A 25018-nucleotide genomic window follows, 5' to 3' on the forward strand; every position below is an offset into this window, starting at 1 on the left:
CAGTTTCTGTACTGTTCTTCTCAGAACCAAGAAGGCTTTTGAGAGTTTTGCAGCTTTTCTATCCACACAACTGGTATTTCTTATGCACACCAGGTTGGTGACACAGACTGATCCCATAAAAACTTTCCTTCAGCAAAGCTATGCTAATGTCTATCAACAAAATCACTGACCCACAAGCTATGCTATTCCTCTACATTATTGTTGCCTCCCCCATATTTTTATGCTAACACATTTGGGAAGCAACGTCAGTTAAAAGCAAATGAAATTAAAAGAATCCAAGTGAGGTTGCAAGAGGCCAGCAGTATTTAGTAAGGTTTTAAACAAGAAGAGAGATGGGAAGAGGCAAAAGAGCATTCAGTCAAGTTCCTGAGTGCCCATGGGACAAAGATTTTAACTGAAATAATTTGTTATGGCCACCCATAGAATAGGATAAATTAAAGGGAAAAACATCCCGAGTGAGCTAAGTTTGATGGACTCAGACAACTGTTTGATTTCTAGCAGTTATTAGCCACCTTACACATACCTGTAGCAGGCTTCCAAGCCTGACTTAAAACCTGTTTCTCCTTGGAAGCTTTGCTTGAATATTTGCATGTGCTGTGAAAGCAAGTAAGCACAGCTGACACAGGTGTCAGAGCCACGCTACAGCAGCAGGCAAATAGATTGTACTTCCTGCAAAACCGATTCTCTATCTACACTGAAACGCTTCCACTGTTCAATCATTGCAGGACGGGCCTACAGGCAGCTTCATACCTGCAACTATTGGTACTGCTTGTAATTTAATAAAGCAACTTAATTTTTTTGCTGCATTTTAAGCAAGATCGGCCAGATCCTGAGACTGAAGTCAATGGGAGTTGCTTATATGCATCCCGTGGCAGAATTTGGCCTTAAATAAAACATAGGTCTGTTGTAGGTTCTCTCCTCCACAGTACTTACAGTGACCACAAGGCACCCAGTTCATAACAAACCACCAGATGTTCAGCATGGATGCATGGTGATAGACATGAAGAACAGTGATCTGGTAATGATTTTTTCGCAAAATGAAAAAGAAGGTGTCCATGAATTCGATGAGTTTGGAGAAGTAGTACCACCAAAGGACACGTACAATCTACACGGAGAGGAGGGAAAAAATAATAAATTCAGGAGTTGTCCCTGCAATTCTCTCAAGTCAACAGAACACATCTCACTACTTCTAGATATTCATGGCAAATCATTGGAAAGCTCAGCACATTCCTTGCATCAAGTTTTCTGTAAGAGACACGAGTCTAAAGAGGCAGCTATAATTGAGAAGGATGACAGAGAATATTTTATGAGGCTATTAAAGACAGACACAAGGCAGGATGTTTAACCAACGTTTTGCTCTCTGTGGAAAACATCTACTCTACATATCATAGAAGTGTTTTGCTGAGGATGGGGAAAAGCAGTTCACAGCAGGATGGTCAGGTGCAGGGAGGAGAAGAGTTGTTATAAACTCATTTTTTTTAAATTTAAGTGTGCCGAGATGCTGCAGTAATGGGCATAGTAGGTGTCAAACATGAATCCAGCCTCAAGTGGTCTTTTCAAATACCAAATGTGATTAGTAGGGCCCTACCAAATTCACAGTCCATTTTGGTCAATTTCGTGGTCATAGGATTTTAAAAATCATAAATTTCATTATTTCAGCTATTTAAATCTGAAATTTCATGATGTTGTAATTGTAGGGGTCCTGACCCAAAAAGGAGTTGTGGGTGGGGGGGCGTCGCAAGGTTATTGTAGGAGGAGTTGTGGTACTGCTACCCAGGGCCGGCGACAATTGGGGAAAAAAAAAAAAAAAAAGCCGCGATCTCCTAGAGGGAGTGAGGGACCTGCCGCCCCCGAATTACCGCACATGCCGCCCCTCTCCCTTGGCCGCCCCAAGCACCTGCTTGTGCCTGGAGCCGGCCCTGCTGCTACCCTTAGTTCTGCGCTGCTGCGCAGCGGCCGGCGGCCAGGAGCCCAGCTCTGAAGGTAGAGCCGCCACCAGCAGCAGCGCAGAAGTAAGGATGGCATGGTATGGTATTGCCACCCTCACTTCTGTGCTGCTGCCTGCAGAACTGGGCCCTCAGTCAGCAGCTGCCACTGTCCGGCCAGCCAGCTCTGAAGCCTGGAGCGCAGAACTAAGAGTGGCATGGTATTGCTACCCTTACTTCTGCACTGCTGCTGGCAGGGTGCTGCCTTCAGAGCTGGGTGCCAGGTTATCAGCCACCGCTCTCCAGCTGCCCAGCTCTGAAGTCAGCACAGCAGTAAGGGTGCCAATACCATGAGCCCCCCTAAAATAACCGTGTGACCCTCCTGCAACTCCCTTTTGGGTCAGGAACCCCAATTTGAGAAACGCTGGTCTCCTCTGTGTAATATAGGGTAAAAGCACACAAAAAAACCAGATTTCGCAGTGGGAGACCAGATTTCACGGTCTGTGACACGTTTTTCATGGCCGTGAATTTAGTAGGGACCTAGTGATTAGATGATATTAGGGACTAACTGCCAAGTTTCAACATGTACTTTCTGTGGACTGAGCACAATGGAGGGGGGGGGGGGGGAGCCGAGCCTGTTTAGATAAATCCTGTTCTGCTCTTCACTCATCTGCAAAGAGAAAATTTCAAGTAGCAATTGAGAGTTATAACAAGTAATGTTACCTTCATATCAGCTTCACCTCCACTGTGTGTGTCCTGACAGAAGAAATTGTATCCTCCTTCCCATACTCCTGTAACCAGCTGACAAGATGAAAGAATAAGGTATCATCTGATGAAAATATTGCACTTGACAGTACACCTGAACCATGGCCGCAGCTTTACTGACTGATTCTGGGACATCTAAATGTGACATTAGGTTACAATTTAAGCCCGAAACAGTAACTGAATCATGGTAGTGATTGAAAGCCAAGTTAATAACAGTTCCATATTCTTCCCCGCCACCCTTCCTGCTCCAATTACTGTGTTCTGGACTAAAGAGGACAGGTAAAGGTCCCATCCCCGTCAAGTTTTGAAAGATTTGTGTGTGTTTTTGAACAAACCTATTTTAGAGCACAGAAACGTTTTTTAGCTGATTATTTTCTGCAGAAGTGAGGCACTTAGACAAAAAGTAAGTTCTATTTCTGACTTTTTGAAGAAAAAAAGATACCAAGTTTTATGTGCACAGAGTATGAACTAGGAAAGGAAAACTGCTGGAGTTTTACAGCCTTCACGTTGCACGCCCGGTGCCTTCTGATGGCAAAAATAATACCTGAACATTTCCATTGTACCAAAACTTTCCCCATGCCTAATACTTCAAAAGGTACTGAATTCAAATTATGTCGACAGTTTTACTTGTTTGGAAATAGTTCACTTTTCCTCCGTTGTGTCAAATTATTCACATTTTCAGAATTATTTATTGTCTGAAGAAATCATGAAGAGTTAGTATTCTGCTACATTCGGATTCTTCAAGATTACTTTAAATACTAAACCTTTCGGTGCTGGTATGTTCCAGCCAGCCAAAAGACTACCTGTGTTATATAGGTGGTTGTCAATTTCCTGGCATTGTGTGTGATAGTAATTTGTGCCTACAGGTCTTATGACACAGATTCTGGGCACCCCCCCATCACATGGACATTATCAGCTTACTCATAGACTCATAGACTTTAAGGTCAGAAGGGACCAATATGGTCATCTAGTCTGACCTCCCGCATGATGCAGGCCACAAAAGCTGACCCACCCACAACAGAATCCTCCAGCCTGCGACCCCTGCCCTATGCTGCGGAGGAAGGCAAAAAACCTCCAGGGCCTCTGCCAATCTACCCCGGAGGAAAATTCCTTCCCGACCCCAAATATGGCGATCAGTAGAACCCCGAGCATACAGGCAAGATTCTATAGCCGGACCCTCATTTTACCCGCGATGGCACGTTAATGCCTAATTGACTAAAATCACGTTATCCCATCAAACCATTCCCTCCATAAACTTATCTAGCCTAATCTTGAAGCCAGAGAGGTCTTTCGCCCCCACCGTTTCCCTCGGAAGGCTGTTCCAAAATTTCACCCCTCTGACGGTTAGAAACCTTCGTCTAATTTCAAGCCTAAACTTCCCCACGGCCAGTTTATATCCATTCGTTCTCGTGTCCACATTACTACTGAGCTGAAATAATTCCTCTCCCTCCTTGGTATTAATCCCTTTGATATATTTAAAGAGAGCAATCATATCCCCCCTCAGCCTTCTTTTGGTTAGGCTAAACAAACCGAGCTCCTTGAGTCTCCTTTCATAGGAAAGGTTTTCCATTCCTCGGATCATCCTAGTGGCCCTTCTCCGTACCCGTTCCAGTTTGAGTTCATCCTTCTTAAACATAGGAGACCAGAACTGCACACAGTACTCCAAATGAGGTCTCACCAGCGCCTTGTATAACGGAAGCAGCACCTCCCTGTCCCTACTAGAAATACCTCGCCTAACGCATCCCAAGATCGCATTAACTTTTTTCACAGCCACGTCACATTGCCGACTCAGTCATCCTGCGATCAACCAGGACTCCGAGGTCCTTCTCCTCCTCCGTCACTTCCAACCTATGCGTCCCTAACTTATAACTAAAATTCTTGTTAGTCATCCCTAAATGCATCACCTTACACTTCTCACTATTAAATCTCATCCTATTATTGTTACTCCAATTTACAAGGTCATCCAAGTCTCCCTGCAGAATATCCCGATCCTTCTCCGAATTGGCAATATCTCCCAACTTTGTGTCATCCGCAAACTTTATCAGCCCACTCCTACATTCGGTTCCGAGGTCAGTAATGAATAGATTAAATAAAATAGGACCCAAAACCGAACCTTGAGGAACCCCACTGGTGACTTCCCTCCAACCCGACAGTTCACCTTTCAGTACTACCCGCTGTAGTCTCCCCTTTAACCAGTTCTTTATCCACCTCTGGATTTTCATATCGATCCCCATCTTTTCTAATTTAACCAATAATTCCTCGTGCGGCACAGTATCAAACGCTTTACTAAAATCAAGGTAAATTAGATCCACTGCATTTCCTTTATCTAGAAGGTCTGTTACTTTCTCAAAGAAGGAGATCAGGTTGGTTTGGCACGATCTGCCTTTCGTAAACCCATGTTGTAATTTGTCCCAATTGCCATTCACCTCAAGGTCCTTAACTACTTTCTCCTTCAAAATTTTTTCCAAGACCTTGCATACTACAGAAGTTAAACTAACAGGCCTGTAGTTACCCGGGTCACTTTTTTTCCCCTTCTTGAAAATAGGAACCACATTAGCTATTTTCCAGTCCAACGGTACCACCCCCGAGTTTACAGATTCATTAAAAATTATCGCTAAGGGGCTTGCAATTTCTCGCGCCAGCTCCTTCAATATTCTAGGATGAAGATCATCCGGTCCGCCCGATTTAGTCCCATTTAGCTGGTCAAGTTTGGCTTCCACCTCTGATACTGTAATGTCAATCGCCCCTCCTTTATTCCCCTCTGTCCTGCTCCCTCTATTTCTAAGCCCTTCATTAGCCTTATTAAAGACCGACGCAAAATATTCATTTAGATATTGTGCCATGCCTAGATTATCCTTAATCTCCACTCCATCTACATTCTTCAGCGGTCCCACTTCCTCTTTCTTTGTTTTCTTCCTATTTATATGGCTATAAAACCTCTTACTATTGGATTTAATTCCCCTCGCGAGGTCCAACTCTACACGGCTTTTGGCCTTTCTCACTGCATCCCTACATGCTCTGGCCTCAATAAGGTAGGTTTCCTTGCCAATCTCTCCCCTCTTCCATTCTTTGTACGCTTTCTGTTTTTTCTTAATTGCCCCTTTGAGACGCCCCGCTCATCCAGCTAGGTCTAATTCTCCTGCCTACTAACCGTTTCCCCTTTCTCGGGATACAGGCCTCGGACAGCTCGTGCAACTTCAGCTTGAAATAATCCCAGGCCTCATCTGCCTTTAGCTCTCTAAGTATGTTAGCCCAATCCACTTCCCTAAGTAGTTGCCTTAATTTATTAAAGTTGGCCTTTTTGAAATCGTAAACCTTAGTCAGAGTTTTATTTGTGTTAATCCTTCCATTTAGTTTAAACCGAATTAGCTCATGGTCACTTGAGCCAAGGTTGTCCCCTACAACCATTTCCTCAACGAGGTCCTCACTACTCACCAGCACCAAATCTAAAATGGCATCCCCACTCGTCGGTTCAGCTACTACTTGATGAAGGAATTCATCTGCTAGCACGTCTAGGAACATCTGAGCCCTATTATTGTTACTAGCATTTGTTCCCCAATCTATGTCTGGGAAGTTAAAGTCCCCCATGATTACACAGCTCTTATTAGTTTTTACTTCCTTAAAAACATTAAATAGTTCTCTGTCCGCATCCAGGCTAGATCCCGGCGGTCTATAGCACACCCCAAGCAGTATCTCAGGGGAGGCTCTAGTAGTTCTTTTACGCAGTGTAATTATTGCCCATACAGACTCCGTCTTATCCATTCCATCACTTATTATTTCTTTACATTTTAGCTCATTATTGACATACAATGCCACACCCCCACCTTTACCTTTTTTCCGGTCATTCCTAAACAGCACGTACCCTTCCATACCTGTACTCCAGTCATGACTACAGTTCCACCACATTTCGGTTATTCCTATGATATCAGGTTTCATTTCTTGGACCAGGAGCTCCAATTCCTCCATTTTGTTACCTAGGCTTCTCGCATTTGTGTATAAACATCTTACTGTATGCTGTCTATCCTTTCTCCCATTAGTTATGCAATTTGGTACGGACCCCGTACTGTCCATCCACCCCCTCCTTCTTATGTCCAATTCCCTACCCCTACCTATATCTGTGCTTATCTCTTCGCCCTCTTTTTCAGTGTTGGAATCTGGCATGGAGATTAACTGGACATCTCCCAACCGTCTCCCCCAAGCTTGAACCAAGCTGTACGTTTTCATTTCTTTTTTCTTTGCCACTATGTTCCCATTACAGCTCTTGAACTGAAGGGGTTGTGTTTGGCTGCTTCTAGCCTTGTAGGGTATATCTACACTGCAATTAGACACCCACAGCTGGCCTGTGCTAAGGGGCATTTAACTGTGGTGTAGACATTTGGGTTCGGGTTGCAGCCTGATCTCTGGGACCCTCCCACCTCACAGGGTCCTAGAACCAGGGCTCCAAACTGAGCCCACAAGTCTATGCTGCAGTGAAATGGTCCCTTTGCCTGACCCCCCGGGAGCCTGGGTGAGCTGGCATTGGCCAGCTGCAGGTTTTTAATCGCAGTGTAGACATTTCCATGAGGTACGTCTACACAACGAATGGCAGCGAGACTCAGAGCCCAGGTCGACAAACTCAGGCTTGCACTAAGAATAGTTGTGTAGACATTGCGGCTCAGGCTGGAGCTCAGTCTCTGAAACCTGAGGAAGGACTTCAGAGCCCCAACTCCAATGTCTACACAGCTATTTGTAGCGCAGTAGTGCAAGGCCTGATAGCCCAAGTCTGCCAACCTGAGTTCTTGAGACTTGCTGCCACAGGCTGCCGCTCGCTGTGTAGACATACCCAGAGATTCCCAGCAGTCTTCCCCAGCCCCCATTAATGTTTCTATTAAATTATCCATGCTATTATAAAGTTTGGCATTTGGAGCACTTAAAAAAAAAAAGAAGAAGAAGAAGAAGAAGAGTGGTAGCTGATTTAGACAATTTCCAGGTGCAAAAAGTAGTTCAGTCCTAACTAGGAAAAACAGTTCAGAAATGAGTATTCAGAACAAGAGTCGTCCATTTCTGGCCCCATCTATACTCATGCTGGAACTGGGTTAGCAAGAACATTTAATCACAGTTCTTGCCAACAAAGTACTAATATAGGAGGGTTTCTCTGCCAGTGTCACTAGGGATGACTTGGGCTACAAAGTGTTTTACAGAACCACTGAAAACGATGTAGTTGAATAAGATAAGGATAAGAGGTGTTAATTTACTTGCAAGTACCTCAGAATTGGAGAGTGGGTAGTAAATTAGTCCTAGTTAGGTCTTGTAGAAGTTAACCACTTAAATGGCCTGCCCTTTTCTAATGTCAATTCTTTCACTATTTCAAATAACTTACTACTCATTTGTTTCCAGAAGTGCTCACAATATGCTCTGCTTTTTCTAAACATGAAAAATAATCAATCATGCTTGCTTTTTCTAATTTACTCAAGTTTCTTTTAGCAACATTTATTAGCTCTACCTTATATCAGCACATTTAAAAAAAAAAGACAATTAAGGAACTAGCCACACATGGGACACACTGACCTGATCAGTAATTGTTCCCAAATGTATTATTTACATAGCTGCAAGTACTGGTATGACACGTTGTTTATATTAATGTTACTGTCTACATGACCTTCAAAATTCTGTGCTATCATTTGATGAACAACAGTTTACTAACTTGTCTCCCACACCTCCTCTCTGTTTACAGGAGATGGGGCCAGTCCACCTTACTGCTGGTATCAACTGGCTCTGCAGTAAGTCTTGAGTCACTTGGGAATGACTAATCTTGTGTTTATAGCATAGGTAAGTCCCCTAACCACTTAGGGCCTATGAATCTCTGCACTTTTCAGCTGTAACTAGAGAAGTCCTGTAGCTGTACTTTTAATTTGGCAGGAACCCAAGTGGAGTTCAACTCTTTTTCCTAATGACACTGTCAATGCTAGATCATGGACATGTCTTTTCTTATGAAATGCAGCTGTCTACAAAAGACTGACTGTAGCAGAATGAAAGAGCAGTTTCCAGCAGAAATACAGAGCATGTGATATTTAAATTACCCAAAGTTAACCATTCTAAAGGCAATTTTTAAAAATGCTACTCAAAATTAACAGTATGGTCATTTAGTTCTGAGGAACCAAAGCAGAATCTTTATTAACAAAAAGTGAACACCCTACAGTTAAGAGTTTGTTTTTGTCCCTTGGTTATGGCCTGTTACTTTCTCCCTGTCTGCTTTCATTTTTACTTTAATTTTATAATTGTATTACTGAACTTTATAAAGTGCTTTGGGGTTACAGTTTGTATCAAAAACCTTGCACAAAATAAAACTGTACAGTGGACCTTCACTAACAGAAGGTCTGGATTGAGGCACGTTAGTGAGGCAATATGTACAAACTTGCTGCTCTGTTGATACAGACACAGAACTTTAGCCTCCATGCTGTCAGGAAGCTTTCCCAATTAAAACAAGGGACCCAATGATATTGCATACTGGCAAATACAAGTGAACAGGGGGACTTCAGATCACAAGAATTTTAGGTTAAAATGGAGAAGAGGCAGAAACTCAAACCTTATTTTTCTGATCTTAAGAAAGCAAATAGAAGGAAAGTGTGTAAAAATTTGTCTTAACCAATATGGCTTTCTGTCCTTTAGAATTGAGCACATATTTGTAAAGTTTAATCATATCTTAGTTGGGAATGTTGATTTAGTTGTATGCTGACCCAATTATCTCAGATTCTAGAAAACTCTTTCTTTTAAACAAGATTAGTAAATGGTGTTCCTGTCATGACTCACAACCATTAATAAAATTGCAGCAAGATTCCAAATACAATATCAGGTACAGTAACTGCAAGCTGCTAAATGTTTTATGTACTTAAAAAAAGGTGTAGACATGAGTGTCAAATATGAATATGCAATGAAGTGTCCATAGTACATCATTGCCAAATTTCATATAAAAGCACCAAATTTGCAAACAAGATGCTGGACAGGATAAACATTGTGATATTTCTTGTTAGCAAAAGAGATGCTCTACAGTGGAATTGTGAATTGTCAACACTGGTGGTATGGAGCAAATATGCACAGGCTTAATATTATGCAAGTGAGTTGTCCAACCAAAGTTAGTAGGACTCCTCCCGTGTGAAAGCTTTCCATAGGATCAGGGTCTTAGCTGGCACTCCATTATTATGCTTGCCCTCAACTCTGCCACCGTAGGACTACATAAATATGGACACAATGCAGAGTCTATTGAAGGGGGGTTATCCAGGGGTTTGAAGAACTGATTTTCTTTACCCTAGAAGTTTTCTGCGGTGCTGAACAGAAATGCATTGTATACATATAACTTAGTTTAGATTACAAAATGCCAAGTCACAGCATTTAATATTTACTAAAACATACACAGGTTACTGAGGCCATTAACATTTAATATAACACTGTAGCTTTGTGGGTGCCTATTTATAAAATAGTTATATTGCACCCACTAATGTGCTCACCACTGAAGGTGGGGGGAGGTCTCTGTCTGGCTAGCTGGGAGAAAAGGGGTATTGTCCCTTTAAGGGCTCCTCTACAACAGGTAGGGAGAAGAAGGAAAGTTTACAGAGATGGACAGTATGCGGCTAGGGCCAGGCAAAGAGAAGGCCATTGCACCGCCCTTCCCGCTGGCTGTAAGAGTGTACATGTGGGGAGTATTTATACCACAGTTGCCAACTTTCACGCAGTAAATAAGCACCCCAACTTTCACAATAAGCCAAAAATCAAGTTAATCCCAAGCAGGAGCCAATCCAAAACAAAAACAAAACAAAACAAAACAAAACAAGAAAACCCCCCCACCAACAACCCAATTTCTGCGTTTCCCCCCCCCCCCCCCATGTCTGATTTATACCCCATGCAGCCCCAGACAGCCTCTCTTTTACTGGGTTCAGGCTGGCAGCATTCACCCATGAACTTGACAAAAGGACCAGGTTCCCTTTTGATCTGCTGTGGGCGTATTGCTAGTTGCCCTTTCCCCTGGGGGGCTGGGAAGGAATTTTCCCCTTGCTGCCAGATTGGTCGAAGTGGGGTGGGCTTTTTCTCCTTCCCCACAGTAAGTTTGGGATCCAGTAGGTTGGAGTAAGGGAGTTAGGTTGTAATGTTGCACCTTAGTACATAAAACTCATGGCAGATATCAGAGCAGGCACTCTATGGAAAGGATATAGTTATTGGATAATATGGATTGGGAAAGGATTTGAAGGAAATCATCCCTTAAGGGAACTGAAGAAGGGGGGTCTGGGGTTTCTACGTCTGGAACAGCAGAGCCAACCCCCACCCCCTTTCACCTCAAGTGAGGTGAGGACATTGGGGTCCCAGCAGCGAGATAGCTGGGACCTGGTTGGGAATTATTTGGAAGTGATTAAGGAAAGGATGTAGAGCTGCACTGTACAATTTATTGCTGGCATTTCCAGATATTTTAAGTGAATAAAGTTGTGGTCTGGCCAGACAATGCTGAATGGATATTTTCATGCAGATAGCAAGATCACTAAATATAACGCTAACACTGAAAAATCAAGTTGCATTATATATTTGCAGTAGCAAAGACTACGTTCAATGACAGTCTAGTTAAATTTAAGCTCTAGCCACTAATCATGTAGCCTACAGGTGAAGTTTTATTTTTCCCTTCACCATATCAAAGAACTCACATTGACTATGTGAATTTATGGCAGTTTTCCAAGCCACATGAGTAATGCCAGGCGAGTGTTAAAAAAATATAAACATGCATTTGATTTAGCTGAGTTGACAAGGCAAATGGTGCTTAATAAGTGGGGAGATCGCTATGCAAAAGAGAAGCCATTCAGCTGTAATATAAAACTATAAAGGCTTTACATCATATAAAGTTTACGGAATATTGTATATGGAATAGCGTGAAGGAATAACTTTTAAGTAAGAAAAAATAATGAATTAATAATAAATAAATAAATAATAATAATAATACTTAGCTTGTATAGTGCTTTCCATCAGTAGTTCGCTTTAATAAAGGAGATCAGTATCATTATCCCCATCTGTAAAATGGGGAAGCTGGCACACAGAAAGGGAAAGTAACTTGCACAAAGTCACCCAGTAGGCCAGTGGCAGAGCCAGGAACAGAACCCAGGTGCCCTGAGTCTCAGTCCAGTGCTCTAAGTTCACAGAATCAGACATTAGTAATGGAAAAGACTTCTTAGTGGTTACTAGGCCATCCTCCTACCCTGTTACAAAAATTTCATGTGGAAAATATGAGTATTATTCTGCGTGCTAGAAGAGAAGAGATCAGCTGCAATGGGAATTTTATCTACACTTACTATAATGCCAAAGAAATCTGCACTTGTATTTGTGCCATAGATTAAGATGTTTGTCATGAAGTCTGTGGTGATATTGCTTATGCTTAATTTTATATATTTGCATGGAGTAATCTCAGACAATACACATACCTATCACATTTACACAATTATTTAAGTGATATGAAGCTTAAAATGTTAAAGTAATTAACTTTCTTGATTTTTTTAAGTACATACAGAAAAAAAAAATTAACCCCAGCATATTAACTGTGAACATTCTTATTGATCTGGTTGATGGGGTAGGATGGAATTTATAGTTTCTGGATCTCTATCTTGTAAAATAAAACAGACACACAGTACCACTCAAAGTTGAAGGAATTATATTAAATAATCTGGTTTTAACTTTGTGAAAACACTGGCATCCCAAGTGTGCTAACATATTTCTGTTTCAGAACAACCAAGATGATTTAGAAGATGTGATTCTCAAATGTACAAAAGCACGGATTAAGATGTGGCTCTAATACATTTAAATAAAATTATATTCCACACTCCCTAGTGAGATGTGATGTAACTACCCATTCTTAGAGCAGCCTGACTGTGGTTCTCTTTTAGGGGAGTAGTTAGGAACTATTCAAATACTACCGAGGTTTACCTGAGGACTATAACAAGTCAAGAAAGTTGAGGTTTCCTCTTCATTGTGTGCTGAAGGAGAGCTTCACATTTCAGAACAATTTATTTTGCTATTGAGTTTGTACAGATTTTGCACACCATCCTCTAGGCCCTAGAGTCTAGGGTATTAATGGCAGTGCTCGTACGAACTTAGTAATAACGGTGATTTTCTTTGAAGAAGTGACCACTGAAGAATTGTTGCAACATTTTGGCAGTTATTTTACCAAGTTTAGGACAACAATATGAACAACAGACAGGCTTTTGGTGTAAATGGGGGTTAAATAGGGTACTGCACACAAAAACAAAAAACCCTCCTACCTCATAAAACATATAAAGTGACAGTAGCGTAAGTCCAACGTTATAGACCACTAGAATTCCCCGGCATGAGAATGGTTGTTTATTCTGCATGTACTTTGGTCCTATCCATACGATTAATAAGTATAAGACAGAGAAGATAAATGTAGGTATATAGTTATCCAGAAGAAGCCATCCTTTTACTCTGGGATCTGAAATAAAATGAAAAAAAAAAAATACAAAATTTACTACCGCAATTTAGTAAATGGAAATATTTAAAACATTGTTACTATAAGCCTTGTCAGGAAAACATTTTCTCAATCACCTAACATGAACCAATGTGAATGAAAGAAAATGCTTGATAGAAAAACAGCAAATAAACTTACTAGAAATGCTGATTGTTCGGAATTACACAATAACTTTCATATATAGCAAGGTTGCATTTTGCTTAGCAACTGTGTGATTAAATGTAAGTAATACTGCTCCCAATGAAAACATTGCTTTCAAAAGGGAGTTATTGCTGCTAAGTGTTTTTAAACTATTACTTGAAATCTATCTTTGGTATTTGGGACAGAAGAAGATTCTGAATAAGTTTTAAAGCTAATAAACTTCACCATGCTGTTTTTCGTTTGTTTCTTCCTCTCTCCCTGAAAGCCTCAATTTATCATCAACATAGCTAGTTTCCAAAGTCATATCTGCTTACTGTATTAACAAAAGTACATTCTTACTGTTTTTATTTCTGCTAGTCCTTAGGAGCCAGTATGGCTAAGAGAGGGAATTGGATTCCTTATTGTGCATCACACACTATATTCCAAGCAATAAGTTACACCAGTGTAAACCCAAACAGGATGCTGATTTTACACAAGTGTTATTCAGCATAATTTGGCTTTTGGAACTTTTTTATTGGTGATGCATGAGAAGGAAAACAGCCCAGTTGGCAGTCTGATTCCAGGGGGAGTTTGCAAGACTGGCAAGCAGAAGACACATTTTTAAACAGTAAACTGAACAAATTTGATATGGATATAAAAATATTCAGACAAATATGATGCTCTTTTTACAAAATCAGTTTTTGGACTGAAATACACAAGGAAATAGTCATGGAGAAGGTGTCAGCTTGTCCCATTCCATAGAGGCCTGTCTATAATGGGATCAAAATACAGTTTAATACACGCTCACACCAATTCAGTTTAGACACCCTGTAGCAGTGAAGAGGCTCCAGCTCTATTTTACTGGAGCTCAGAAGCCATACTGTAGCCTGGGGGCAATCTACACTGTAGTCATAGGGTGTGACTGGAGCTCACATAAACATACTCAAAGTAGCTTTATTCTAGCTGAGCTAGCTTTTCTCGGGAGCACTGAAATCGCAGCAGCACAGGCCGCACAAGCCCACCCACAACCTTCAGCACTTATTCAGGTAGCTAACCCATGCGGATGCCCACTCAGCTACAGCTGCTCGGATACTTGAGCTAGCTCCATTAAAGCTAACTCAGGTATGCCTAGGCGAGTTGCAATCACATCCCATGACTGCAGTGTAGATATAGAATCATAGAAGATTAGGGTTGGAAGAGACTTCCGGAGGTCATGTAGTCCAATCCCCTGCTCAAAGCAGGACCAGCCCCAACTAATCATCCTAGCCAGGGCTTTGTCAAGCCGGGATTTAAAAAAAACCCATTCTAGTGCTTCACCACCCTCCTAGTGAAATAGTTTTTCTTAATATCCAACCTAAACCTCCCCCACTGCGACTTGAGACCATTGGTCTTTGTTCTGTCATCTGCTACCACTGAAAACAGCTGAGCTTCCCCTTCAGGTAGTTGAAGGCTGCTATCAAATCTAGGGTGACCAGATGACAGAAGTGAAATATCGGGACGCGGGGGGGGGGGGGGGAAAGCAAAAAAACCAACAAGCCCCTCCCCCGTGCGTGCCTGGACCCCGCCCCCCCACACCCAGCGCCAGAGGGTGCGCTCAAGCCACGTCCCCCAGCCCCCTCCCTCTGCCCGCTCTCGGCCAACTGCCACTCGTCCCCTCCCGCTCCACTCGGAACGTACCAACGCTGCAGCTGGGGGTGGGGAGCCGATGGCCAAACACACGCCTCCCCTCACACCCTGCACTGGGGCTGGGTCGGCACGCGTGGGAGAACCCGCCCGACGGGACGCCGGGCTACTGACCCTTCAAAGGGACGGAGAAGCATCTGGTTCGCGGCCGGATTGCGGTGCCCACAGGTGCGGCCCCATGGCCCTGCCCGAGGGCCGGCCCCAAGAGCACTGCCTCCACCCCGGCCTCCCCATGGGTCTCCCGTCCCTGCAGCATCATCACCCCACCCCGCACAGGCTACCCAGAGCGGCATTGGACCCCCCCCCCCCCGTCCTCCCTCCCAGAGCCTGCCTGGCACAGCCTCCTCCCCGCAGTGCTAGCCTCAGGATCCAGCAGGCAGGTCCCGTCCGGGGACCCCAGCGCCCCGCACCCACTTACTGCTGCACCCTGGGTCGGTGCAGCACTTGCGCTCGGCAAAGCACCGGTCCAGGTGCGTGGCGGCCAAGCAGAGGGGCCACTGCGCGGGCAGGAGCAAGGCAAGGAGCAGGAGGGAGAAGCACGGCCATGCTGCAGCCATGTTCGCAGGGCTGGCGGCGGGGGGAGGAGGGAGCATCCCTCTGGCTCCTGTCCGCGTAGCTCACGCACAGGTCAGGTTGAGGGGGGCAGGGGCGGGGTGGGGCTTGCTGCCGGCGCCTACAAGCCCTGTCCCTGCCTCTATGCGTGCCTGGGGAGTGGGGCTGTAGCACTCTGCAGGCGCCTGCCGGCCAGCGGGAACTCAGCTGCGCTGCCCCAGGGCCCGGAAGAAGAGGTGAGCGGTGCCGGCAGTGCCGGCTTGCCGCGGTCCCCCCCGATATCGGGACAAAGTGCGTCCCGACCGATGTAAGGTCGGGACGAGGGACAAGTCCCCTAAAATCGGGACATCTGGTCACCCTAATCAAATCCCCCCTCACTCTTCTCTTCTGCAGACTAAATAAGTCCAGTTCCCTCAGCCTCTCCTCATAAGTCATGTGCCCCAGCCCCCTAATCATTTTCGTTGCCCTCCGCTGGACTCTCTCCAATTTGTCCACATCCTTTCTGTAGTGGGGCCCAAAACTGGATACAATACTCCAGATGTGGCCTCACCAGTGCCGAATAGAGGGGAATAATCACTTCCCTCGATCTGCTGGCAATGCTCCTACTAATGCAGCCCAATATGCCGTTTGCCTTCTTGGCAACAAGGGCACACAGTTGATTCATATCCAGTGTGAAAGTGAAATGAATTATATTAAAGAAATAGAATGAATTAAAGAATGCTGTATGAAATGCTGCAATCCAGGTGTCAGGAAACTGTTAATCAATTGTTCCACTTAAGGGCGATTGGTGAAGCATTAGCCTTAGATTATACTGCTCTACAGCCAAAATGCTTCTGAAATAAATGTAGTCAAACATTACTAATTCTGGGTCACTGAGAACGAAAATGATGCTTAACATTGTTGATTGGCTCTAGTTTTCAAGATATGCTATTGGGTCAGTATATACGACCCTTGACTTGGGAATGGCGGAGGATAAGTGAGTTATAAAGGGAAGGGATCTCAATTTAAACCAGAAATGACTAAAATACATCTTTGACTGGATCTATGAATAAATCTATGACTGGGTTTGGACAGTACTTGCTTTTTAGGCAAAACAATAAATGATGCAATCTGAAGCTGGTATTGCATCATACATGATATGAATTGCATCATGTTATTCCTAGAAGTCATGGATGATGCAATCATAACAAAGCTTACATCACTCTGATGAACAAATTGCCCTATATCAGCTCTAGAAATCATACAGTGTCGTGCTCTCTTATTTGTCAGTGTTTGAGTTTGCAAAGGGACACATTTCTGTTTAGCTAAAGTGAGCAGAGATGCCTCGTACTTGTGTGAACAATGCAGATAACTTCTGCTATGTTTGTGGTGAAGTGACTTTTGCATCACAAAAGCGCAGTATAACCACTATGGTTAAGAAAGCCTATCACCTTTATTTTGGCTGCAAAATTGGAGATCAGGACAAGAGGTGGGCCCCACACATATGCTGCAACACTTGTGCAACAAATCTTCGCCAGTGGTTGAACAGGAAAAGGAAATCTATGCCTTTTGCAGTGCCAATGATTTGGAGAGAGCCAACAGATCATACCAGCAATTGTTACTTCTGCATGGTGCCTCCAGTTGGGAAAGGTGTGTCAAAGAAAAAAAAGTGGACTGTGCATTATCCAAACATTCCATCAGCTATACGCCCAGTACCCCACGGAGAAGGACTGCCGGTTCCTGATGCACCAGAATCATTCTCACTTGAGTCAGACGAGGAAGAGGATGAAACTTCTGGTCCTGAACCATCTATGTCACAGGACCCACATTTTCTCCCATCCTCCTCCTCTGAACCACACCTCATAACACAAGGTGAACTGAATGACCTTGTCAGGGATTTGGAACTACCCAAGAGTAAGGCAGAGCTGTTGGGCTCCAGACTACAGCAGTGGAATCTCCTGGCAGGTGATCTTAGGGTTTCCATGTTCCGTGACCGTCAAAAGGATCTTGTCCCATTCTTCTTCATGGAAGGTGATCTTGTAGCCTGCAACAACATCGATGGTGTGATGGCAGCCCTCAACATCGTTCACGATCCAGATGAGTGGAGACTGTTCATTGATTCATCCAAGACGAGTCTTAAAGCTGTTTTACTGCATAATGGCAATGTTTTGCCATCAATTCCAGTTGGTCATGCAGTCCATATGAAGGAAACCTATGACAAGATGAAACAACTTTTGAGGTGCATAAACTATGACCAACATCAGTGGCAGCTTTGTGGCGATTTGAAGGTTGTTGCTCTCTTGCTTGGTCTGCAGACTGGATACACAAAGTACTGCCGTTTTCTTTGCGAATGGGATAGTTGTGCAAGAGATTCCCACTACATCAAGAAAGATTGGCCACTCCGACAGTCATTGGAGCCTGGGAGGAAAAGTGTTCAGCATCCACCACTTGTTGAATCAAGGAAGATTTTGTTACCACCCTTACACATCAAGCTGGGTCTGATGAAGAACTTTGTCAAGGCCATTGACAAAACACAAGCAGCTTTCAAGTACCTCCATGGAAAATTTCCAAGGTTAAGTGAAGCTAAGATAAAGGAAGGTGTCTTTGTTGGTCCTCAGATTCGTGAGCTTCTTCGAGATGATGCATTTGACTATGCACTGTGTGGCAAGGAAAAGACGGCATGGAAAGCCTTCCAGTTAGTGGCAATAAATTTTCTCGGAAACAACAAGGCAGACAACTACAGGTTGTTGGTGGAAAACCTCCTCAAGGCATACAAAAGCCTAGGTAGCAACATGTCACTAAAGATAAATTTTTTGCACTCATCTAGATTTTTTTCCACCGAACTGCGGAGCAGTGAGCGACGAGCACGGCGAACGATTTCACCAGGACATTGCAACAATGGAGAAACGCTATCAGGGCAAATGGAGCCCCTCAATGCTTGCAGACTATTGCTGGACAGTGACAAGAGATGCTCCATTTAATGAATACAAGAGACAAGCCAAGAAGCGCCGAGTAGACACTGAATAGGACTAAACTAGGTACATAATAGTTTTTTGCCTTTTGTTTCATAATAAATTTATTTATATAACCCTTTTGCTGATTTTTAAAGTGTTACATAAACAGGACAGGTGAAATATTATCATGTAAAGCAACCATAAACACATGAAAAGACCTAGGTTTACAATTTATGATTAAAACTCTACTATTTACACAATATACATAGACATAAAATGTAAAAACTTAAATATCTTAGAAACAGTAGCCAGTTGTTTTAATTGTCATATTTGAATTCAGCACATCAAAATACATAATAAATAGCACATTTTATCTCTGAAGCAGACGACTTCTCAAAAATTGTAGACCAGTATTATAAGAGCTAATAAGGAAACAGGATATGCATATTGTGTCCTAGGCAAATTCTTCAATTTGCTCTCTCTGTCCCTTTGTTTAGTTCGCACCCTTTTATCTGTATAAATAAGACTGTTTGAATCTTGCATGGGGGCTCACATTATCTGAATGTATTAGCAGAGCGCTGTGCTAATAAAACAGAGTGGTCTGACAAACTATGAGTCCTGAGTCTAACTTTGACACTAGCTTCTCGTCCACTGTAATCCCCAGGTCCTTTTCTGCAGAACTGCTGCCAGTCGGTGCCCAGCCTGTAGCAGTGCATGGGATTTTTCCGTCCTAAGTGCAGGACTCTGCACTTGCCCTTGTTGAACCTCATCATATTTCTTTTGGCCCAATCCTCCAATTTGTCTAGAGCACTCTGGACCCCATCCGTACCCTGCAGCGTATCTACTTTCTGAGGGTGCAATCCAGCCCATCATCCAGATCATTAATGAGGCCCTAAGATGAGGCCTTAAAGCTTGGTAAGTGTTGAGAAGGGAAGCCTGCAAATTGTTTAGATGTACTTTTTTTCAGATCAATGTTTTCAAAACAACATGACAAATACATAGCATATTATAAAACCAGTACATAAAACAGATAGAATCTCCTTAGTTAGAATACGGCATTCATTTTGTCACCTCATCTCAAAAAAGGAGAGAAGAAAAAAATCAAAACGAAAGAAGGTAAGCAAAATGGATTAGGAGCATAAGGCATTAGGGACATGAGAAAAAATTTAAAAGACCAAACAAAAACTAATTCATTTGAAAAAAAGGAGAGGATAGGATAGTGTCATTTTAATTCATGAATGACTGGTCTTCAGTAACAGACACTCTTATTTACCTTCTCCCTCAATACAAGAGGGTACTTCATGAAGAGCAAACTTAAAACAGGGTATTTTTCATGCAACATTTAATTAATTGGTAGGATTTCGTGTTGCAAGGTATTGTTGAGGCAACTAGCTGAGTAAGACCAAAAAACAGGTCGACACTTATAGAAATAAGAATAGCAGCTGCAGTACATTAGCTCAGATAAAGTTTCAAGGTCTTTCATTCCTCACTCTTCAAGTCATAAGCCGATCACTCAGTAGCGTCAAAAGCCCTTTTCTCTGAACATCACAGTTTTACACAATTGGGTGTTTATGGGCACCAAAGCAGCTGACACAAACTACTATTAGCTTCAGGATACTAGAAAGCCAATCTCTTCCACTATGGCAGTTTTTATACTCCAATATATGCATTTGAACTTTGGTTCTAGAAATTAAATGTGCATATTTATAAAATGAATAACTTACCTCTTGGCCCGAGCCAGACATCCAGGTAGCTATTGATTGTTTGATCCAGGGATTCCATCGTACAACCTATAAAAATAGAGAGTGAGAAAAGAGTTATTTCTGCAGGTGATAAAGGTCATGGCAAGCTACGGCGTAAATCCACCCGCACTAGCCCATGTTGGATTAAATGATTTTTTCAGAAAAAAAGATTTAAATTGGATTTTGATTATTTAATTAATAAATTTTTCTTCTAAAAAAAATCAACTTGTTTAAAATTAAATCTGAATTGAATATAAAACATGTTAAGGCCTTAATCTTATCATAACCTCCAAAATAGTTCAATAAAGAATACATATGCTGAATCCATGAGCCTCTATGAAAAAAACGTTGAGTTAAAGGCTGCTTTTCTATATAAAGAAAGAATCAGGGGGAAAAATATCTAACTTTTGAGATCAAGCTTTATAAATCTGGCACAAAGGTTGTGTACTGGATAAAGAGCTTGATCCTGGGGAGGGGGCGGGGGGCGGTCTGTGCTACTGGATGGGAAAGACTGGCAAAGTCACCACTGGTGTTGCGAACAAACTTCTGATTCCAGAGACACCAGCATGTATCTCATCAGGATCATCCGCTGATCCCATCTGGATGGCCTCATACTCCTATTTTGTAGTTTCTCCCTATCTGAACTCTGATTGGCTCAGTTCTCTCATCATTCATATTTATAACTCAGCCTACCATGAAAACTTACTCTCCAGCTCTTGGGGTGGGGGGAGGGCAGTGAAGTTTATGTATGCCAAACAATTAAGGTTGCTTTGTTTAATAAGTAAGTTTTATATGCTGTTGTGCATGTTTAATTAAATTTCAGTTACCATTTGAATGCAGCTTTACATAACTCATGAGCAAAAAGTTAATTGCTCTAGTCAATAAGCAATACATTATTCACCATTTTCTAACATACCAAAATTGTACAATTAATAAGAATCTTAAAACATTAAGCTAGATAATTGCTTAACTAAATGTATATAACAGTGTACCCTCCTAGGTAGCAAAAAGTTACCAAGTCCAGGGTAAAGGCTCTATTTAGTTGTAAATCAACGTATTTTAATGGTTATATCAACCTATGAGAATGCACCTTCCTTTAGACAATAACTGAAGCACAAATGGAAATGTAGATTAAAAATTGATTATTCAAATTGAGGCTTTCCACTTTGCGATATAAATCACAGATTTAAATTGGCCTTGATTTAAATCAATCCACCCTGAACTAACCTGCCACAAATTAAGCATCCATGTGGACCCTGCTGACAGGCACTAACAATTCCCTAGCATGCTTCGATCTACCCTGCTTTGAGCAGACTGAAGCACGCTAATGAAATGCATCGGCAGGGTCCAGACAAACACTTAAGGTATGTCTACACTACAACAGAACACACGTAGCTAGCTAGTGTCAGCTGACTCGGGATCATGAGGCTTGTGCTGCAGGCTATAAAACTGAAGTGTAAATGTCAGAGCCTGGGTGGGATCTTTCTCCCTTGTGGGGTCTCAGAGCCCAGATGCCAAACCAAGGCATCTACACTTCAATTTTATAGCCCCACAGCCCGAGTCAGCTGACACGAGCTAGCCGTGGGTGTTTTATTGCGGTGCAGACACACCCTTATTGCTGGGCACGCTAGTGTGGGGTACGTTCATTCCCCATCTGCTTCAAACAAAATGTGTGTGTAGATAAGCCCATAGAAAGACTGTCCCAGCCCCAAAGAGCTGCTACCTTTGCAGAAAGTTGTAAGTTCAATATTTCCAAACCCAAGTGCTCAAACACTGAGTCCCAGGAAGGTTGAGATTTTTCTCAATACTTTTAAGCCAAGAATTAAATAACTTCATGGTTCTTGTTGTTTTCTCATTTTGGGGCCCAGTTTAGGGTATATTCAGATCACCTTTTCAAGCTTTATTCTGCAACCACAAGGACTAGAAACTTTCATAAAAAAAGGTGAGATTCGCACATTTATTATTACTCTCCAGAAGCTAGGGCTTTATGCAAGATACCAAATATCATGTGACTCACAATAAAAGTCATAAGAGCTGGCAATACTAAGTGCTGCGTTTAGTTTAGAACAGCAAAGTAAAAAATACCATTTGAAGTGTAAAATGAATGGGTGTGTGGAATTTTTAATAACTTCACAGACATTTTCAGTTAATTAGGAGCTGTTTCCTTGCAATGGGAGGCTTCCACAACATCACCCCCCCCCCCCCCGCCCCAAGACCTAAAACAAACTAACAGAACAAAGACAACCTCTCAATCAGAATTTTCACAGCAGAAAGGAAGAGCCAGAGACTCCATGGAGTCCACTACAACCTTCGCTATTGCTATCAACTTTACGTGGAAGGTGCTCAGATTCTACAGTGATGGACAGCAGCAGAAAACTAAACTGGCTGAAAGTCTGAAAGACTAGGATAGTGTAGAGGGTTGGGGCAGAGGGAGTGGGGTGAGGAGAGAAGAAGGAAGATGCAACTTACTAGAACAAGTGAAAGCTCCAGTTCTAAAAACTTCTACAATGGCAAAATAGCCAGAAGAATAAAGCCGAACCAGAAAGCACAGTACAGAGAAGGGGTCAAAAGATAATCAGCCTCCTAAATATAAAGGTAATGTTACTGGCCTCTTATTGTAAAGTAGCACTGCTGAAGTGTTTTACACTTCTAAAAGTCAAAGTACAATGCCTGAAATCTGCAAAAGATTTTATTATTGGCCATAGTCAGCTGTGCACAAAATGGTCTTTTTGCTCATGAGGCTGTAATTTGCCCACTGTTTACCTGCTGCTAAAGTAGTCTCTTCAGTTATTTAATATAGTTCTCAGATTTCAATGTTAGTGTTAACCCTCAGCTGCTGAGGGTGGAGGGAGGAAAAGAGACAGTGAAACCCCCACAACACGTTATTTTTTATTCACATGGAATATTTCCATGGTGATCGTTTGAAGCAACAATACAAGTCACACACAGTCCCTAAGCAATGAAAATTTTAAGAAAAGCCTTACCAGAGATGGTTAAATCCCATTGCTGGATGTCTGAGACTGGGTTACCAGATAGCAACTGTGAAAAAATGGGACAGGGGGTGGGGGATAATAGGCGCCTATATAAGAAAAAGTCCCAAAAAACGGGACTGCCCCTTTAAAAACGGGACATCTGGTCACCCTATCTGAGACAGAAGTCTAATGGAACATTGCACACAACGTTTGAAATATAGTAATAATAAAGAAGAGACAACCCAAGGTCAAGTGCTAAGAGCTAATGCCAAAATAGCTCTGGCAAGAGAACTTCTAAATCAGATGAAAAAAAACAATCATCCCAGCAAGTGTCCTTGTTCTAAATGTTTACAGTTCCGTGTAAACTGTAAACTTTACAGAACTTTACTTTAAATATTTAAACAAATCTTAACAGGTGGCAACATCTCTTTGTGCTTTTAACAGTACGCCTCCAAAATAGGTGAGGACATTAACCCAACAAGGAGGCAAGTAGTAAGAAACCCTTCGGGGCTTGTCTACACTGGCAATTAACAGCGCTGCAACGTTCTCGCTCAGGGGTGTGAAAAAACACCCCCCTGAGTTCAGCAAGTTGCAGCGCTGTAAAGCGCCAGTGTAAACAGTGCCCCAGCACTGGAAGCTACGCCTCTTGTTGAGGTGGTTTTTTTTTTTTTTAGAGTGCTGGGAGAACTCTCTCCTAGCTCTGCACCGCGACCACACAAGGCACATTAAGGCAGTCTAGGTTAATGATCCCCAACCCTCAGCTGGGGAAAGACATCTCTCACCTCACCATGTTAAATAATGGTTTGTGGAATACTCCCCATGTGCACAAGTGACATTAATACCTGCCTCTTTTTTCTTCTAGTTTTAAAAGGATCCCACCCTGGAATGATACCACACTGCTTTTGTAACCTATAACCTTTTGAAGCCCAGGACTTAAAGAGGGAAAACACGAAAGTCTTCTCACCATTCCTTGTATGACTCCAAAGAATTCTGTTCACCAAACTGAAATGGCAGGAGAAGACAAGAACATGATACATGCTCTCCCCTGCCCCAAGCCCAGCATGCTGGGCTGCAAAACATTTCAAAATTGCAATGTTTGCTTAGAAGGCAAGTAGGAGCTGGAATTTCATTTTTGATAAGGCAGCTTCTACTTCCCTTGTTGCAAAGAAAACAAATGAATTTGTCCACTTTTAATTACACAGTATTTTCTTTTCTCCATACCCCTCTCCACCCTATGACAGAAGAGTTGGAAGGAATCTCCAAGTCTTCCCCCCCCCCAAAAGAGTATAGCGCGCGTGCATGCGCACACACACACACACCCCTCCATCAATCTTTCCTCACTGCTCTGGAGAGACCTACTATTAAAGTCCCTTTATAGCAGGATCTCCAGTATGTTCTTTTAACTGGACCATATACAGATGTCGAAGCCTGCTTGGGTTAAAGTGATGGATTAAAATAATTTTAGGTATATAGAATGACATTAGTTTCTCCATTTTCCAGTACTATTTTTGATGCGTTTGTACATTTCAATGCAATCTTTTTATAAACAATGTTACTGAAACAAGCAAGGGGCTTCTCCATCAGAATACAACCATTTTAAAATTAGATCAAAATTTTGGATCTACACAAATTACCAGTGCCCATATAAATGTCCTGGACACCCTCAAATACTGGTTTCCTGTGAATAATAAAAATTAACAGAAAAGGTTATGCTGCAATATGTTTCTGATCCAAACACGCCAAAGGCGGTACAGAATAAGGCAAGGAACTTAACTTCCCAGAAGATAATCAACTGATGTGGAAAATCTTCTGTCATTAGATGCACCCCTAAGGC

At 42.5% G+C, this 25018-nt stretch overlaps 1 protein-coding gene across 1 annotated transcript in view; it reads right to left on the reverse strand.

Moving 5' to 3' along the window:
• The window catches only part of ELOVL5 (ELOVL fatty acid elongase 5), a 61908-nt gene that overhangs the window by 6347 nt on the left and 30543 nt on the right, over positions 1 to 25018 (reverse strand). Inside the window, exons 2-5 of the mRNA XM_065400910.1 lie at positions 20195 to 20260; positions 12959 to 13146; positions 2649 to 2726; positions 934 to 1105 (exon numbers count right to left, since the gene is read on the reverse strand). Of these exons, the coding sequence (XP_065256982.1) occupies positions 934 to 1105; positions 2649 to 2726; positions 12959 to 13146; positions 20195 to 20252 (496 nt within the window). The 5' untranslated portion in view covers positions 20253 to 20260. The remainder of the gene's footprint in view (positions 1 to 933; positions 1106 to 2648; positions 2727 to 12958; positions 13147 to 20194; positions 20261 to 25018) is intronic.

Source organism: Emys orbicularis, chromosome 3 (assembly GCF_028017835.1).
Source record: "Emys orbicularis isolate rEmyOrb1 chromosome 3, rEmyOrb1.hap1, whole genome shotgun sequence".
In the NCBI taxonomy this organism is placed as follows: Eukaryota; Metazoa; Chordata; order Testudines; family Emydidae; genus Emys; species Emys orbicularis.